Source organism: Propithecus coquereli, unplaced genomic scaffold, assembly GCF_000956105.1.
Source record: "Propithecus coquereli isolate 6110/MARCELLA unplaced genomic scaffold, Pcoq_1.0 Scaffold157, whole genome shotgun sequence".
Lineage (NCBI taxonomy): Eukaryota > Metazoa > Chordata > Mammalia > Primates > Indriidae > Propithecus > Propithecus coquereli.
The window spans coordinates 3,371,986-3,392,208 of NW_012140191.1; the positions used below are offsets into that span (position 1 = coordinate 3,371,986).

The 20,223-nt window shown below is 40.4% G+C and overlaps 1 protein-coding gene across 1 annotated transcript in view; it reads left to right on the forward strand.

Annotated features, from left to right (window-relative positions):
* The first annotated feature begins 7,244 nt into the window (after nt 1-7,244).
* Nucleotides 7,245-20,223, forward strand: part of GALNT5 (polypeptide N-acetylgalactosaminyltransferase 5) — a 49,254-nt gene continuing 36,275 nt past the window's right edge. Inside the window, exon 1 of the mRNA XM_012640771.1 lies at nt 7,245-9,179. Coding sequence (XP_012496225.1) covers nt 7,726-9,179 — 1,454 coding nt within the window. The 5' untranslated portion in view covers nt 7,245-7,725. The remainder of the gene's footprint in view (nt 9,180-20,223) is intronic.

Here is a 20,223-nt window from a genome sequence, read left to right on the forward strand (position 1 = left end):
AAAAGTTTTACTATAAAATTCTGTATGTATCAAAGGCATTAGAGTGTAGTGTATGCATTTTTCTCAACAAGGTGATGTTACCCTCAAGGGGGCAAAAATTGGTGTTGGGGGACTATGAAAGTTATCAGTATCAAATGAGTCACTAATGTCAAACTCTAACAAAATGGAGCCAGGAGGCCATGAAATGGGGGTTCTCGTACACATATGCCTATGACAGAAACTATGCAAGAAATTCCTCAAAACTGCGACATTCCAGATAAGCCACTTGCACAAGGACACTTGCCTAACAACAGCTGTCTCTGCTGATGAGCTAACACCAACTCCTGCAACTAGCCCAGGTAACTGATGACCTTCGTTTCAAAACAGCTTTTGTGGACTTCCCTTCTTTGTCTTTAAAACTTTCCCCTTGCCCCAACTTCTTTGGATGCACCTATGATATGTGATAGCACATGTGTCCCAGATTGCAGTCCCCTGCTATTCCCAAATAAATCCTCTGCTTTGGAGAGTCAGTCTCTCTGTTGCTCATTTTAGGTTGACGAGAGACAAAAAATTCTTAAATATTACAGTGGTTTGTGGCCCTCCAAAGCTGAACCCTAATCAACAAAATAGTATTTCTTAGTATTTAATTTCTCTCTCCATAGAATTTTAATTTAATTTTTCTCCTGGGGAGTGGGACTTGATAATAAAAAGGAGGTTGGGAAATATTGGTGTAGTGAATCCAGACTACCTAGGTTCACACCCTGGGTCTGCCTCAATTTTGACTATGTGTCCTTTGACAGAGTATTTAACCTCACTGGGCCTCAGTTTCCTTACCTACAAAATGGGGATATTAGCAGCTATTTCACAAAGTTGATTTTTAACAAAGACTACATGAGGTAATAATATATGTAATGTTATGAATGTTAGCTTACTCTTTCAACCAACTCAATCATATATAAAATAAATTTGCTATAAAATCTGGCCCCTGCCTACCTCTCCAAACTCATCTCCTTCTACTCTTGTTGCCACTAGGTACACTCCAACCACACTCGCATTCCTACCATTCCCCCAAACACCAGGCCTGCTTTCAGCCTGGGGTCTTAGCTCTTTGTGTTTTCTTCATCTGGAATCTCTTCCCCCAAATTTTCCCAAGGCTCACTCTCTCACGTAATTCAGGTTTTTATGCAGAAGTTACCTCTTCAAAGAGTCTTCCCTAATTTATACCCCCGTTATCTCACTTTCTTCCCTATTATTTCTCTTTTGACACTGGTCTGAACAATGATTTTTTTAGATATGACCCCACACGCCCAGGCAACAAATCCAGAAATAGGCAAATGAGATTGCAGCAAACTAAAAAGCTTCTGCACAGCCAGTAAAACAAACAACAGAGTGAAGAGACAACCTATGGAATGGGAGGAAATATTCACAAACTATACATCTGAGAAGGAGTTAATATCCAAAATGTATAACCATGTTTATTGAGTTTCTACTGATTAGCAAGGAACTCAAACGGCTCAATATCAAGAAAACAATCCAATTAAAAAATGAGCAAAGTGCCTGAATAAACATTTCTCAAAAGAAGACATACAAATGACCAAGAAGTATATGTAATATAAAGCAAAAATGCTCAACTTCGCTAATCACCAAGGTAATGCAAATCAAAACCACAGTGAGATATAACCTCATACCTTTTAGAATGGCTACTATCAAAAAGACAAACAATAACAAGTGTCGGAAAGGATGTGGAGAAAAGGGAACTCTTGTACACTGATGGTGGGAATATAAACTAGTACAGCCATTATGGAAAACAATATGGAGATTCCTCAAAAAAGAAAAAAAAGAATTATCATATAATCCAGCAATCACACTTCTGGTTATATATCCAAAGGAAATGAAATCAGTATCATGAAGAGATATCTGCACTCTCATGTTTATTGCAGCACTATTCACAATAACCCAGATATGGAATCAACCTAGGTGTCCATCAGTGGATGAATGGATAAAGAAAATGCAGCACATATTATATGCAATGGAATATTATTCAGTCTTAGAAATGAAGTAAATGCAGTCATTTGTGACACTATGGATGAACCTGGAGCACATTATGCTAACTGAAATAAGTCAGGCACAGAAAGACACATACTACATGATCTCACTCATATGTGGAATCTAAAAAAGTCAAACTTGTAGAAACAGAGAATGGAATAGTCGTTGCCAAGGGCTGGGAGATGGGGAAAATAGGGAGATATTGGCCAGAGAGTACAAAGTTTTTGTTATGCAGTATCAGTAAGTTCCAGAGAATTAATGTACAGCATAATGACTAAATAATACTGTGTTGTATACTTGAAACTTGCTAAGAGTAGATCTTAGATGTTCTCACCACCCCCCCAAAACACACAAAAAGGTAACTATGTGAGGTGATAGATATGTCAATTAGCTTCATTGAGGTAATTATTTCACAATGTATCTCAAAAGTCACATTAAACACCTTAAATATATACAATTTATTAGTAAATTATATTAATAGCTTAGTAAAGCCACGAAAAAAGAAATTCAGTGATGCATCCATAGATCATCATCATTCTCTGAAGAATATATGTTTAAATATATTCTTCCTTTCACACCTTTCTTTATATTAAATAATTAGGGGTAGACAGTTGAGTAAATATCATGAAAGAAAACAGATATTAGTTACTCAGAATATGCTCACACAGTCAAGAAACTTTCAGATATCCTGAGAAAGTAACTCTCAATGCAAAGCCAGAGAACTGGAACCAGGACTTCTAAGATTCTATATTCCCATCAGGGAGGTTTAAGGCTAGAAACAAAACCATGTTTATTCAGCTCTTACTGATTAACAATGAAGATGATGCGGAGATTTTCCATGGAAATAGAACAAGGATGCAGATTCCATCCTAATTATATGCAGAGCTGTCCTGCTAAACAGTTTATGATCTAGTCTGTGAAAATTAAATGCTGTGGATTAAATGAAATAATATCAAGTGACTAATCTAGTGGCAGGCACTCTGTAAATTCTCACTAAATGGTTGCTATTAATATTGTCCTGATAACAACCAAGTAGAAGGCAGATCCTCTTACTATTATGACCATTTTACAGCAGAAGAAATTAAAATACATTTTTAGATTTTTACTATATACCTGGAATCAGATTGATAAGTGAAATAACCCCTCCAAAATCTCCCAAGGATAATTTCATAACTTCAGATTTTCAGACTGATATCTTCTTCAACTAAGCATGTGCAGATTCTTCTGAAACTTGACCAGCTAAAGCTACCTGCATTCCACCATCTGAAATGATAAGCCAGGCTCTCTGACTGTGGAGTACCTGAAATAATCAACCCACTTATATATTTAGTTTCCTGCTGGCAGCATGGAAATAAATACCACTATTTAAAAATTTAAAATTTAAAGACAGCACTATTCACCTATACACGAAAGTCACCTATTGGGCAATGTGTGTATTGACTTCTATTATACTAAAGGTAGAATCTCTTAATTTTCCTGTTTTCTATTTCTTTTTACCCATACTATGTCATTGGTCTGAGATATAAACATTAAATGTATCCAGAAAAGATATGAAAAGGAGAAGAGATATATAGCTGTGGGGGACACCAGAAATTGTTACGGGAGTCCCTGAAGATCCACAGTGTTGAGTCTGTAGTTTTGTTTATTATGAACTTCTGCCATCATCACAGATTCTCGTAAATTCTCCAGGAGAAAAGGCTGGGAGGGGGCTGGGCAGGGAAACTTACAGAAGCTCTTGCATGTGAGACATATCCGTAGTCACATGGTTATTAGTGGCCAAGTCAGTACTTTAGACCAGGTCTGAGGAGCAATCCACTCCTCCTTTTCTAGGGGATTTGGTCAATGTTTCTTTACTTTCCTGTGTACATTTCAGATCTCATTTGAATTGTATGTCAAACAGACTGAAGACTAAGCCAAAGTTAATAAGTTGCTTTACCCATGGTAGATAAGCCAAGACTCCCCTTGAACTTTCTTAACATTTTTCTCTACTGTTGAAAGTAATTTATGTTTTGATTAGTAAGGACAAACCAAAGAGAGAGAAAGAAATCATTGTTCTCTAATTAAATGAATATGGAAGACTGAGGTTATATTTCAAGCAGTGTTTTAAAGCTGTCAAGCATAGGATGTGACAAATGTTGATTTTTCTAACAGGCATTTGAGTAATTCCAGCTGCCATTTGGGGTAGGAATGTGATTGGACAAAACTCGAATCTTGTAGAGTAAAATATTTTCAAAGCATTCTATTTTCATGTTTAAAACAATATTGTAATGCAAACTATCCATGATACTGAAAAAATTCTTACTTTGTTTTGGAATGTGGATCATAAACAGTTGCATCATGTTTTATGTCGATGGTGTTCTATTGAGGTGAGTTTTAAAATTGTTGGGGCAGAGACAATGTCACCCACTTCATGTTTTAGGTATGTAGTGAGCTATACATGAATAATTATCATTGATTGAATCCCTAATTAAAGGAAATAAGAGTGGCAAGAATAAAATAAAATACGCAGATATATTTCTCCCCCTATTGCCAGAGTCATGTTAGTCACCAGTCTTCTATTAATATTTGCTTTTTGGGAAGAGCTGGTACATTGCCTCCCACATGCACCCCACACTCCTATCACAGCAAAGTATTAGCAGTAATATTAATCACAGTGGCTATCATTTATAGGGTACCTTCAATAAAATAAGAACTTTAAATCATTTTCTCTACTCTTCACATTAACCTGCAGGCAGAAATATATATATGTATTTGCTCAGTAACCACATAAAATTAACCAAACCAACCTACAAGGTCATACAGCTAGCAAAGTAGTACTGTGTGATATGATATTTAAGCACATGGACTTAGTGTCACACGGTCATGTGTTCGAGGTCCGCCTCCTCCAACCTTTACAGGAAGTTGCTTTACCTCTCTAAGTTTCCATTTCCTGGCTACAAAAAGAGTATTGCAATTTTATCTTTCCAATTGAATTGTTGTGAAAACTGAGCGAGATACTCAATGGAAATAGCTTAGCAAAGTACTTGAGACATATTGGACGTATAGACACACACACATACACACACACACACACACACACACACACACTGAATAACACTAAAGCCTGTTTCCAGTCATTGTGATTCTCAAAAACTTCTGATTCCCCTAAGGTACCATACTTTGTCTTCATTTCTATGCTTTTGCCAATTTATCTGCCTTATACCATCCAACTAAGATTTTTTTCTCAGACCACAATACGAGCAAAGATAATTATGTTCTTATTGATTCTTCAAGTCTAAGAATAGCTTCCTCAAAAATCATCCATGCCTTCCAAAACTAAGCTATGTCCCCATAGAATCCAGGACATTATTTCTCCCATATTATTTATTATGTATTGTAGCACACAGTGTATGACTATCTGTCTGCATCCACCAATAAACTGTGAGGTCCTCAAGGACAAGAACTATGTGCTTTTACTTAGTATCACTCAACACCCAACACATGGTCTGAGCCATGGAACCCAGTCAACGGTATTGGAAGGACAGATAAATCGAGGAACGGATGCATGGAGGCAATAGCTGAGCTACAAAGCCACCATCCATGTGGAGATCCCAATCCGAGTGAGCAGGTACTGAACAGAAAAGAGAATCAGGGATTTAAGAGATGTGTTACCACAGCCGAATTTATCTGGGTTCCCTCCCTTGTGACAAAGTACAAACTTAAAGCCCAAATGCTGTAGAAGGTAACATAAAAGTATAAAGAATTCAGAATCTCTCCTTTCCCTCTCTGGCTTGAGAACCATGGAAGCTGATATTGTAACTCTGAGTCTGAGGCTGAAGGCCTGAGAACCTGGGGCCACTGGTACAAGTCCCGCAGTCCAAAGGCCAGAGAACCTAAAGTTTTGATGTTTAGGGGCGGGAGAAGAAAGATGTCTCATCTTCAAAAGACAGAGAAAATTTCCCTTTCTTCTGCCTTTTTGTTCTATCTGGACCCTCCACCAATTGGATGATGCTGCCTACGCTGGGTGAGGGAGGGTCTTCCCCACTCAATCCACTGATTCAAATGCCAATCACTTCTGGAAATACCCTCATAGATATAAATCTTTACTAGCTCTCTGGGTATCCCTTAGCTCTGTCAAGTTCACACCCGAAATTTATCACTACACGAACAGTGTTCAAAAAAGAAAAAAACAAAATTTAAACATTTTATTCTAAACCAGTGTTTCTCAACTTTGGCTGCACATTAGAAAGACCTGGGAAGCTTTTAAAAAATATAATACCAGATCAGCTATCATCTCTCCCTCAATCAGAATTTAGGGGAGCTTCTTCCAAGGAATTCTAATGTAAAGCCCCTATGGGAACCACTGTTCTACCGGTCTGCCAGCGTCAGTCAAAATCTGGTCTGAGTCCTGATGCACTCCTCAAATCGTTACTGGCCCCTGACAAGGTAAGTACTAAAACCGAGAGTATGTCTTAATCTATTTGGGTTGCTATAACAAAATACCATAGACTGAATGACTTATATACAACAGAATTTATTTCTCACAACTCTGGAGGCTGGGAAGTCCAATATTAGGGCACGAGCAGATTCAGTGTCTGGTGAGGACCTGTTTCCTGGTTTGTAGATGGTGTCTTCTTGTTGTGCCCTGTGGAGAGGGGGCAAGGCAGCTCTCTAAGGCCTCTTTTATTAAGGCACTAATCCCATTTATGAGGGCTCCATCCTCACAATTTAATTACCTTCAAAGGTCCCAAATACCTCCTAATACCATCATATTCATGATTAGATTTCGACATGAATTTTGAGGCAGACAGAAACAAAAATTGAGGCAGACCATAATAAAGTGTTTAGAAACTTTTATAGCAATATGACAAATTGTTTGTGTCTATTGAATCTAATAATTTGAAACAGACTAGTGAAAAAAAAAAGTAGTTGACTTACAAAGAAATACGGTGATACCCCCCTTCAAAGAAGGCTTGTGAATAACTAAACATACACCTCTGATAGTAAGGATATGCCAGGTCACTTCTTTAAGCTGTTGTGTCTTAAAGCTGAAACATTAGGGTCGGTGGTTAATCGTTCAGACAGATCACTGGGCACACCTGGGTCCAACAGGGTTAATGAGCAGGAGTGGGGTAGATGGGGTTACAAACCAGGAACACATGCCCACGAAGTTAGATAGCTTTCTTTCTCTTTAATTGCCCTTAAAACACACACGCTCTCACATAACGCGGAAGGTGAGAGCTGAATGAAGTTTTCTGGGTAATGGCTTGAAATGTTTTCCTTATGAGAAGTGGTGTTGAGTTACAGCGTGTGCAGACCGAGAACTGGGAGGAGAGAAACAGCAGCCCCGACCCGGCCCCCACCTTTTCTGGGGCTTGTAGGAAGGTAGACATGGGCTGCCAGAGACAAGACAAGTGATATGTCGAGCTGTCCGGTGGCTGGAATCGACTGCTCCTGGAGCAACCTACAGCCAGTGTTTACAGGGCTTCTCCAGGGCCAGCCAAGCAGGCACAGATGCTCTGTTGTGAAATGCCACGCAGGCAGAGACTGACAAGCGGTAGGAGCTGAGCTCTCCCCTTGGGCTGCTGTTTCCTGCTGTGTTCAGGGGAGGGGGCGCTTTTTGGCAACTCTGCTGCTGCTGGCACTGCTACTTCAGCTCCTTCTCCACCCAAGGTAAGCAGGCTCGAAGGGAGGGCAGGCTGCAAGGGAAGCCTCTGTACCATGAACAGGATCCGAAAGTTTTTCCGAGGAAGTGGGCGAGTCTTGGCATTTATATTTGTAGCTTCTGTCATCTGGCTGCTCTTTGACATGGCAGCTCTCCGCCTCTCATTCAGTGAGATCAACACTCGGGTCCTCAAGGAAGACATCGTGAGGAGGGAGCAGGTAGGATTCAGAGTTCAGCCAGACCAAGTGAAGATTTTTTACAGCAGCGTAAAAGGGATGAAGCCTCCTCTGAGGGGACATGGGAAGGGGGCATGGGGCAAAGAGAACTTTAGAAAGACTGAAGAGAGTGTGCGTAAGGTTGAGGATGACTTGGACCAAACCCAGAGGGAGAGAAAAGTGCAGAACACCCCGGGAAGGGGCAAGGTTGTGCCTTTGTGGCGTCCTGCACATCTGCAGACTCTCCCAGTGACTCTTACCAAGCAGAAGACAGAAGGGAGAGGCATCAGACCTGAAGCCTCCTCTCACCAGGTGACACCAAAGCAAACAACAGTTCAGGGGGCTCAGGAAACCCCATTCATACCAGCAAGAGAAACTCCCTTGGTCAAAAAATTGGTACAGACAGGACCTGTCAGTATAAAACAGGAGACCCTGAAGAGTCATAGGCTCAGCAGTGACACGTCAAAACAAGCGGCTGTAAAGGACCTAGACGTGACCATTGGTCTTAGTACTAACAGATCAAAGCAGCACTCACAGGCAGTAGCAAACCAGAGAACACTCCCTGCCAGCCCACCAGTGCCAAAATCTGGGGAAGACATAGCCTTAAATAAAACTGAGACTGGGAGCAAAGAACTAAATGCAAATAAACACGAAGCCAATAAAGGTCATCCTTTTGCCAAGTTCATTGTCAATTCAAAGCGCTTAAAGAAGCAATCTATTAATAAGACACAGTTGGGAGGCTTGCCAATGGATGATGGAGCTGAAGGGGCTCATGGGAAGAAACTCAGTTTCTCCGAAAGCCATGTTGTGATTATAACCAAGGAGGAGGAGCTAAAGACAGACCCCAAAGAGGACCCCAATTCTAAAACCAAAACTATGTTTCCCAAAGTATTGGGTGAAAGCCAAGGTAAACACATTTCCAGGAATAGAAGCCAGTCATCTTTGTCTTCACTTGCTCTACAGAGAGTAACAGTGTCTCAAACCAACCAATCTTTAGTTGGGGAGCTAGAGCCAGCAAAAACTAACTTAACTGCCAGGGGCCAGCCTTCAGAACACAACCAAAGTCATATAAAAGCCCTTTTATCTGAAGATCAAGGAATGCACCATGTGTTAAAAATGGATGTGACACTTTCTCCAAGGGACCCCAAAGCTCCAGGGCAATTTGGACGTACTGTAGTTGTCCCCCGTGGAAAGGAGAAGGAGGCGGAAAGAAGATGGAAAGAGGGAAACTTCAATGTCTACCTTAGTGACTTGATCCCAGTGGACAGAGCCATTGAAGACACAAGACCTGCTGGGTAAGAGCCATTTCTCTTCTCTTTCCTCAACCCCAAGTATTTTGGCTCAAATGTAGAGAGGATTTATTTCTAGACAATTTTATGTGGTTTGGGGCCACCTAGAAAATTAAAGCAACATTAATCATTAGATGCCATTCAAATATTCTACCATCCACACAGAGAAAAATTCTGATATCAGCAACACACTATGCTTCTTCCTATACTTATCTCTTTGAGACTTTGGCCCTCAACCCTATTAGCTAATGTTCCATTTCCTTCCCCCTGTTGAAAACCTGTTAGAATGATTAGATGAGTACAATTTATAGTAAAGTATATATGAATGGTAGGATGTAAAATTTAATTCCTTTATAACAGTAATGATGAAGTAAATTCCCAATTTTGGAACTTTTCATTATTAGCAAGTTTGTCAGGAATATATTTGGGAAAGAAGCACAGAAAAAGGATCTTCTATGCCTCTCTGGAATCATTTCTTAACCAGCAGAATTCTGCCTAGTATGAGTAATGATGACCATAATAGCAAGGGAAGACATGACTTTGCTTCCTAAAATTTAATGTTCTTTGTAGGTGGAGAGGGTAGACATTTCAGGAGTTCAGTAATACAGGAATAATGTGGGAAAAAGTCAATCTATCAATAACTAGCAAACACCTACAGGAGGTAAAAGAGCATAATAATAATAATCACTTATATATGTAGTGTTGCACCATTTACAGAAGGCCAGCATGCACACAGATGAACTTCATAAGAGCTCTGGAAAGGAGGTGACAGATCTTATGGTTCAAATTAACAAACAGATGAGGACACTTAGAAGTTATGTCACTTTCCCAAGATACTACAGCTCTAAATCTGTCCAATGTGTCTTCATGAACCAGTTCTTTGACAAATTAAATTCCTATAACTACATCACCAGAAAGAGCATCAAATCACAGCTATTTGATCTGATTCAAATACAGTTGGGTTCCTGGCTCCTTTTGGTCCACTCATAAGTGGGAGTTCTTTGTAGTCATATGTTCACTATCCACTAATTGATAAAGCAGCTCAAGTCTGCCTTGATATTCAACTTCCTGAGCCAAACAATGTTTGCCTGGAAGTTGGAATTAAGGAATATCAAGATTGAGACTTAGTACATGTGTTATGTAAACAATGGCCTTGTTTGGCTTCTGTAGAAAACTCTTCCTTGTGATGTAGGTGCTCAGTGTTACTAGGAGGAAGGCAGATATAGATAAACCTTTATTCATAATTGTAAAAGGAAACTCTTCATTGTGATGTTGGCTGCAATGAGGCTGTTTTCAATCTCTTAGCCCTTGGCAAACGGCGATCAGCCATGCGCTAACTGCCTGCTTAGACCAACCACCGTGTCATTCATGTTCCTCATCCTGGTGACACATCCTTGAGGAGAATGCAAAAATCCTCAAAGTTGAGGAAACTGAGGCCCTGGGAAGTTAAATTGTCTGTGATCATAGAGCTAATGATTGTAGAAAAATGATTAAAATTCATGTTCAAAATTATGTTGTGCTGTCTCCCATCTCTTGCCAATTACCCCCTGAAAAGGACCCTAAAAATTATGTTAGACAAGCTCCAATCTGAAATCCCGTATATCGTAGAATCGCATATGCCAGCTTTGAACACAAATCGCAGGGGAATGTGGTAGTCATTAAAGCAGCTTCATTTTAACATGCCCTTGGTGACCCAGCAGACTGCTAGGAATCTGGGGAGGAATCAAACCCTGCACAGAAGCACAAGCTCTAGTTCCAACCAGAGAAAGGGCAAGTGTGTGGGGGCCAAAAGGGAATAATAATGATGTTATCATCTGTGTGATTTATTGAAGGCTCAATGGCTCCCAGCACTTGTTAGTTTCTATAATTTGGTCTGTGGAAGTTAAGCGCTGCAGCCCAGGAGAGTTACGTTCAGGGTCTGTCTTCTGAAGGAGGCTGTCCAACTGTAGGAGAAACTGACACGTGTGTTTGAGAGCATGAGTCAGAAAGCCTGTGGCTAAGCCCCTCCCTCTTATCACACAACCCACCTTGGCTAAATAAAGGCCGGTCTCCGCAAGCTGCCTGGCTGAGGCCCTGCTCTGACAACAGGGTGGAAGAGACAGTCTAGCCACTAGGGAACCCATATATGGGGCCTCCCAAAGTGTTCACAGCCCTTTGGTGTCACTCTCCCTTAAAAGAGGACAAATCATGGTTTTTACCCAAACACTCTGACTGTAAATATGTGCAAATTATGTATTCAGATGGATAAAGGTTAGAAGAAAATACAAATGAAAAACAATTGAGTCAGAAGGTTGGCAAGATTTGAAGCGAAGTTTTTTTACTTTGATTTTATTTATTTTCAGCCTTGCTCAAAAAGTATTTGAGATGGCTCACAAGAATACGCAGTAAGATTGCTTAAGATAATGAATTTTAAAAGTCAGCATAAGGGGAAAATTGTTATAAAATATAATGAGAAAACGTGTGTGTGAAAAAGAGAGAGCACACATGCTATAAGAATGCAGGAGAACTGGCCTTAAAATTGGCTAGAGTAGCAGCCCACTGCAACCTTTAAATTGCGGGTTTGAAAGAATCTCTCCCTTACTGCCCCTGACATTCCCCAAATATCCACCATTATAGATGAATTCACACAGTAACTGGCACATCGTAACTGCTCATCGAATATAGATTGAACAAAAAAAGGATAAAGAACATAGATTTGCTATATTCATTTACATTCAATTCCCTCCAGTAAAGATAACTAGTTAGAAGTTAATTATCTTCTTCAGGATGGGTTAACTGGTGTGCTAGGGGGAGGTTAGCATTAAGAAGCAGAAGGGACAGGCAGGATTCCAGGACAACTTCCCCTACTCCAGCTCTAAAATCGGGCGCCCTTTTCCAAACCTGCGCATCCCTCCCTTCCCTCCTGAGTGCCCAGGAGCCGTTTCTATGATGTCGATATGCAATCGCACAGCCTTTTGTCCTTTCTGTCACCAGCATTACACTGTCCTTTGCAGTGCTGCCTGTGTTCCTCCCCCTTGAGGTATGGCAATAGCCCCCCACACATGACGTTTTCTCCAAGCTGGGCCCTCAACATAAGGGAAGATAGTCTCACCCTTTTCTATACACTATGGTCATTCCCATCCATTGATGTTTTTATTAGCTGGTCCCTTCCCCACTGTCTCCCTCCATCGTCATCTTGCATGGCCCTCACCATTTTCTCCCATACATTCCAATCCAATTTCTCCAAATCCAATTCTAGCCTACCTCCACCTGGGCCATGACATGGCTGTGACCTCTAAATTTCAATGACCCTTAATGTGTGCAGCGCTCCTTGTTACTGAAACACTCTTTGTTGTATGTTCTTCGCTAACTGGAGCTGTGAGTGTCTGTTCTGCCTTCTTAGCAAAATTATAAGCTTCTAAAGGGAGCTGTCTTTAGCTTTATTTTGCACTCAGAAGTGATCACAGAGCTGTACACTCAAAATATACAAGTTTGCCTAATATGGGTTTAAAAAATATGTTTCTCTGAAATAATTTTTGAAAACTGATACTACTTTTAAAAATAACTGAGAGGTAGTAATTCAAATGAAACTTGCAATAAATCTTTTTATAAATGAAGAATGAGTTTCCTAATGTTTCATTTTGAATATATTAGAATCTGGTTTAGGTGAATACATCCTGTTTAACACTATGATCTATTTATTCATCATGTTGATTCCTTAGTTTATATTTTTATAGTTTTGGTTTTGAATGTTAATGTTTTGACTTTCGAGGGAGGAAAATTTCTTTGCTTACAAGAATGTTTTATGTAAGTAAAATAATTTCATTTATGCCTAGAATTTTTGCCTATAAAATGTGCTTAAAGTAAAATGCTTTTTTGAGAGTCATTTTAAAGTTCCATATTTAATCTTTTTTAATAAAAAGCTAATCCTTGCAGATCTTGATCTTGATTATTAAAGTTTGTTTCCATCAGCAATAATCAACACACATACACATGCACATGTACACAGGCATGCGCGCACACACACACACACACACACACACACACACAGAGGTTTTGCTAAAATATGGTCCTATCTACTGAAAATGCAGGGCAATTCTACTTGGAGAAGTCTGTCTTTTGGCCTGCAGCTATAGTTAAGATGGAACTCCAAAAATGAACTTATTTTAAGAGTGCACTTCCTGAATCTGAATTTAGAGAAAAATGACTCAAAGGAATTTTTGCTGCCAGCATTTAGTTTTTAAAGTAGAATGTGAATTCTGGCATGCCCATCGACCACTGCTGTGTCGTCATAATGTTACTCGATTACTTAATTCAATGCTTTTCCTTTCCTACAGAACACTGGCAAGCCCCTCAGTAAAGCAATTAAAATGGGTCTTTATTCTTTTAACCCAGAGCCAGGACTGTCAACCAATAATTTGATTCCTTCCTACACAGCTAAAGAGAAGTTTTTCTTGGCACGTATAAAAAACAAAAGATAGTATAGTGCATTTGCCACAAACCAGTCTGAATTATTTGAAGGGAAAGGAAAACTTTCTCAAACCTTAATTTTGGCCCTAGTAGGGTCAAAAACCATAACTAATGAGTTACTGGAGGAGGAGGAGGTGGAGGAGGAGAAACCAGAAGACAGAAAATAAACTGATCAGGTAACCTCTCAAACTTCAGGCTTTTAAAACTTTATCAGGCCAGGGGAAAAGAGAAACTTTAAAATAAATTAAATTAAAATTTTTTATTTTTACAGGGGATAAATATTTTAACTGATGAAGTGAGAGTGCTTTTGTGACTAATATTGACTGGAGAACATTATCTAAAATTAACTGGAGATGCTATGAGATCTCCCTGAGAAATGACCTAATCAGGAGCAGGAAAAAAAAAAAAGTCTCACAAAAAAGACTGAAAGGGGTTTGCTACCCAGAGGCTGGGAAAAAAAAAAGTAAAAATTAAAAAAAAATAAAATAAAAAGGTTATTTCCTGCTTTCACTCAAAAGGCAGTGATGCCTTTTTTTTTTTTTTGAGACAGGGTCTCGCTCTGTCACCCAGGCTGGAGTGCAGTGGCGCCATCATTATAGCTTACAGGAGCCTCAAACTCCTGAGCTCAAGTGATCCTCCTGGCTCAGCCTCCTGAGTAGCTCAGACTTCTGGCACACCATCACGCCTAGCTAATTTTCAAATTTTTTATAGAAATGGGATCTTGGGATTTTACTATATTCCCCACGGTGGTCCCAAATTCCTGGGCTGGAGCAGTCCTCCCACCTCAGTCTCCCAAAGTGCTGGGATTACGGGCATGAGGCACCACAGCCAACTAGTGGTGCTTTTGGAACAGTGTGAGTGTTCATTCGTGTGCATATGTGCATGCTTTTGTGAGCTTATCTGTGTTTTATGTGAGGGCCCAGTGCTCTATTTCATTGGCAAGTCATGTAAAAGAGCAGGAAATAAAAGGGAAATTGTGTTTAAAAGGTGTAGGCTAGACTGTAACATAAAAAAGATTAACTATGGCCAAGAAACAATTACTGAGCCTTTGGATACTTTTATTTATCACATTCTCCCCATAACTAGGGAATAATAAACACAAAGATGATCAGAGAAGAAAGTAAAACACAATTCTGCTACTAATTCAAAGAAAACAGTTAAACAGTGCCTAATTAATGTAAAACTGAGAAATGTTAAAGCAAATCAGTGACTTTTCCTCCTAAATACCGTCAAAGACCGAGAAATACTCCTGGAAGAGAGTAACTAGTCAATGTAGGAATTCAAACCTATTTATACCGTCTTTCACACATCTAACTAACCAGGGCCCGATTTAACCCTCAGCCTAATTTTATCAAATTTTTGCTGTAATACTGCCCTGGGTGCTCTTATCCCAGAAAATAACTTCCTGCTGCGCATTCCTGGCTGACCGGTTCAGAACAGAGCCTCTCAAGAGGGGAACTCTTGAGAATTTTTTTTGCTCAAGGATCAGAAAAATTCAGGGAAAATAGCGATGTTTAGAAGCTCTGTTTTGTTGTTTGCTTTCAAAATAAAAGGAGTTTTTTGAGAGTCTGCTGGGAAAACATCTATATTATTCCAAACTCAAGTACCTTCTCAATTGGCCCTGCTTCTAAAATGCTGGTATCTGGAATGTGTGAGAATTAGAATGTGAAGAAACGGAGTGTTTACAAAGGCCTTTACTACATGCCTTCTCGTTGGACCCCTAAAACCATTTCTCAAGGTAGATACTATTATCTCAGCTTTACCTATAAAAAACTGAGATTTACAGAGGAACCTGAGGTTTCAGGTTACGGTAGATAATTCAGAGAGTTGCAGCTCATTTCACTGCATGTAATATTTGCTCCTAGCCTGCAGGGAGGCAGCACGTCACACCAGGAGGCTGGGGCCTTTCACCCTTCATGTGCGCCCCCTCATTCGATCCTCAGGGCCGCCACACCAGGTTGATAAAGTGTTACACCTCCTTATTCACAAATGGAAAAAACACAAGGACATGGAAAGTAACACAAGGGCTCACAGTTCACAAGTGTCAGCATAGGGACGCAACCCTCAGTCTTCTGATTAATAATTCCCCTCCCCGTGAGCACCCTCACCCCCACCTCCCCGTGGCTTGCCAAGGCTCTCTGAGGGAGGGAATTCCTCCCTTTCTGAGCCTCACAAAATCAGTGCTGGTTTTGTTTCAGTCAGTGATGTGTAAGCATGTATGTTTGTATATAGACTTGATAGGGGGTGTGTGTGTACTTTTGTTCTAACCAATCCTCACAGCAACATTGTGAAAGAGATATTGTCTCTCAAACGTTTTACAGATGAGAAAAGGGAGGCTGTAAAAGAACAAATGATACATGTCTGTCCTGCCAAGCTAATAGCAGATTTGGGATACCAAACAAAAAAAATTTCCCAACTTTTAATTCAAGTGCTCTTTGCATGGGCTACACCTCCTCCTTCCTTTGTTTCATTATGATCTCATGACTCAGGCAGACATTAAAACACCTCTCTTCCTTATACATACGTCAGAGGTGACGGAGGAGGATTTGTTTTGCATGACATGTACCTAGTCAGAGAAAAAATTGATAGGAAATCATTTTCTATACAACACTAAGCAAAAGTGATTCTTTGAAAGTGCACCACAAACACAGTGAACGCCCACACCCACAGTGAGCAAATCTGTCCCAGCGGCTGCTATGCGGGAGAGCGTCAGGGCATGGTCCCTGCCCTTGAGGCACGTAGAGCAAATGTTGTGCAGAAGCACAGGGTCCTACTGGAGAGAGGCAGAGGAAGGCCTAGCCTGGCCTGGAAGACAGCAGAAATGTTTGAGCTGTAACCTGAAAGGGGAGAGACTTGGAGAGGTGGGGAAAGGAGAGAAAAAGAATGATCCACTGACAAACTGGGTTGGGTGACGAGGATGTAAGTGAGGCCACAGAGGTAAGTAGAGTCCACATCACTCAGGACCTTGCTAAGGTCCTTCTAATGGCCAGTGGGAAACTATGAAAGGATTTAAAGCCATAGAAAGAACAACTGAATTTGCTTTTTCTCAGGAGTCTCTCGACCCAGAGGAAAGCATTTAAGGTTAAAATGTAGCCGAAGTTGCAGAGAAAATTGCAGAATGGTAATCACTAGATGAAGACTCAAAAGAGATCCAATCTAGTCCCATATATCCCAGAGAAGGTCCCAGGAGGAAAGTGCCTTGCCCGAGGTCAAGGTCATACACAGCAGGCGAGACAGGGCTACCCGCATCCATGGTGCCCTCACCCCCAGCCAGCACCATTCCTGCCACATCACACCACCTCCTGCTCTTCTCCCTGCCATCCCAATTTCACTGTGACAGCTGCCTGCTCAAAACAGACTATCGTCGAACTGGCGAACGTTGATGCCGGTGGTTTATATTTCCAACGCTGAGTCCTGTGGCTTTGATGGCGACAGCCACCTCAGCAACCACAGCTTCAGTTAGCTAAGGCCTTTGAAGTAGAGGGGATGAGTGTGACTTCAATTTTCTAAATTAGTAGTCCAGTGATTCTGACTGAATGTCAGGGACAGTCTACCCCAGAATGAACAAAACGTGAACGGAAAATTTTTATATCACTATACCCTCTTATCAGCGAGAGGAAAAGAAACCTCATTCATTCTAAGGTCCTGGAGAAAAGAATGTACTGTAACTCCAGGCCCAGCTTCTCAGCTCCATGCTCCATTCTCCTCCCGATGCTCCTGAAGATACCAGAGCTTGGGGAGGGAACGCCCCTGATGGCTCCCATCAAGGCCGTAGTTGAATTGCAAATAGAAATAGAGAAAATATTCTCCTTGACCTTCTGTTCAAATCTGTGAAGACCGAGACTTGACCCACATAGTACATTTTGACTGTCTTGAAATAAAATGAAAAATTCATAGAAGTGAGAGAATGTCATCATTCCCTCTATCTTCTGATGTGAAACCTCCTTTACTTGATAGGCTATATTCAAATCAGGTTAGTGGCTGAGCATTCAGCGCACAGAAGCCAAGAGGGTAGAACACAACCCTTTCTGAGTCTCTTGATAAACGACTGAGCACTTGATAGATTCAGATTAAAGGACTGCCTCAGAAAAGGGCAGTGTGCCCAGTCAAAATGTGTGTATTTGCATTAGGTTCTCACGTGGGTTTTTCACTGTGAAGCGTACGAAGTATTTTTATATCCGTTATCTCATCAAATCTGCACAGACATTCTGTAATCAAGGCATTGTAGTCTCCATCCTGCAACTGAGGAAACTGAGGTTCTGGAAGGTTAAGTGACTTGCCTTATTGGTCTGTGGCCAGTAAGTGCTAGAAAGAACTCATCTTTCTCACGTCCAGAGTCTCTCTGTCCTACCACAGTAGCGCATCAGCTCTGTGCAGGATGATGAAACAATCTGCATTAGAGGCCCCATTTGTTTGTAGAACTTGGGTTGGCTATAGTAACCTAAGCCTACACTTCCCCCAAACAAAATAGATTGGGTTAATTTTTAAGTATACCATGGGGCCTGTAGACTCTAAATACCTAATTTGTGTAATGAATAGACATACAGAATATAAATAGGATTTTTTAGCCTCAAAAAAAGTTACATACCCAGAAATATCTTACATTTAAATTAGACTTTAGCTGAAATTCCTCCTCCCACAATAGAGCAGAAATCAAGGTTTCCAACGGAAAAAATTGGAATAAAAGGAATTTGCTTCAGTTGGGTCAGTGTAGGATAATTTGAAATAGTTTTTGCAATGTATGGAAACTAGATAACTGTCAGTATGCAAGACTGGTGTAACATTTAATAATGCTGAAAGCCTTTCTGTTGTGGCCCACTGTGCCTTTGAACAAAACAAGCATACTGGTTTTGTTACACACCTGGAAAAGTGTTTAATCTGTTTAGTGATGCAGTAGAGCAGGCCCTATAAATGTTAGAGCAGCCTGACATCTCAGGCACCTAAACGAAGGCACTTTCTGAAACTTTGTATTGGAAACGTCTGGCATCTCTTTCTGTGCCCCTCCTCCCCATCCTTTAATATTACCTTTTGCCAGACACCAATATGATCTGTACCTTATAATCTTCAATGGGGTCTTCTTCAATGTTATTCCTTAAATACGTCTAAAATACATGCTCGTCAGCAATTTGCAGAGATACTTCTAATTTGCTGGTATATTAGCATCTAGTGGGATTCTTCATGATCTGCCCCTCTGGGTTTCTAATGGTGAAATTAAGGCACTGCAGCACATTGGGAAAAATTTGAGAGCCTTTCCCAAATCTCTCAAATCCCTGAGAACTTTTCCTACCTCTAATTTCAAACTGGCTAGCACTTTAGAAGTTCCTTCTAAAACAGGCCAAAAAGCTACTGAGTCGTTGGTATGAGCCTGCTTGAAACTCTTCCCAGTGAATTTTCATTGGTCACTGGATGTTTCTAAAGCCAACCAAATTTTAACCATAAAGCAACTCTCAGGACTTCACAGTTAGGCTTGTTGGTTCCTGCAGAATTTATGCAGCTGACCTTTGCTTTTCAGAACTGGTTTATTTTGTTCGGCACCAAATATTATAAAGAATATTTAGGTGTAAAATGTGCATTTCCCATTAATTTACATGATAAAATTAGAGATGAGGAAGTCACTGTTTTCTTCTGTACACTTCCTTTCACTCAGGCTACTAAACTTCTCTTAGCTTTACTTCTTCTTTCCCAACCCAGAGCCCAGGATGAAACATTTAACCACTTTACACCAGTCCTCTCAAAATCTTCTACCATTTTTCTTTCTACCTCATTTGCTCTGATGACCCCTAGACTTGTATTAATCCAACAATTTGCTCTATCTCCTCCTACATTCAGGCTGCCAGGCACTGGTGAAGCAAAACACACTTGTATTTTGTCAAAATTTTGGCATCTCCAACTTCAGGAAAGTGCTCAATGCCCCTCAGAAACCACTTTACATATAATTGGCTGACATTCTTTCCCACTGCCCGTACTGCCTGTCAAAAATAGTCTCCATTCTCCTCAAGCCCCTACCTTATTACATTAGCAAGTAACTTTTCCTCCAGTATAAGCTACAATTTTTCAACTTCTCATCCCATATGCATAAACTTATATATGGTATCATTTTTTTCCTATCTCAAGGAGAAATATCTCTTTTACTATTTAAGCTTTAAATTTAAGCTCCATTGCATTGTCATTCATTCATCCATTCATTGAATACACATTCATCAAATACTTATTATGTGCAGCTGTGCTTGAGCCTGTGGCACTGTAAGCAAGGCAGATTTGCCCACCCTCAGGAAATTCTGGATACAGAAGATAAGGAAATAAAATTGATAAATGAATTCTATGCCAGAAACACAGATGACTACATAAAGAAAAATAAAAAAATAGCTAAATTTTGAAAGAGTGGTCAGAGAAGGAACTGAAAGAAGGCCAAGGTGGCCAGGGGAAGTGGGGGGATAGTGGGATGGCAGACAGTTGGAAAGATGGGCAGGGGTCCTTTAGGGTATAGCAAAGAATCTGGATTTTTTTTTAACTTCGTGCCATAGGTATTGACTGAAGGATTTTAAACAGGAGAGTGGTGTGGATGTGGCAAAGAGTGGAAATAGAGCCTGTTAGGAGACTT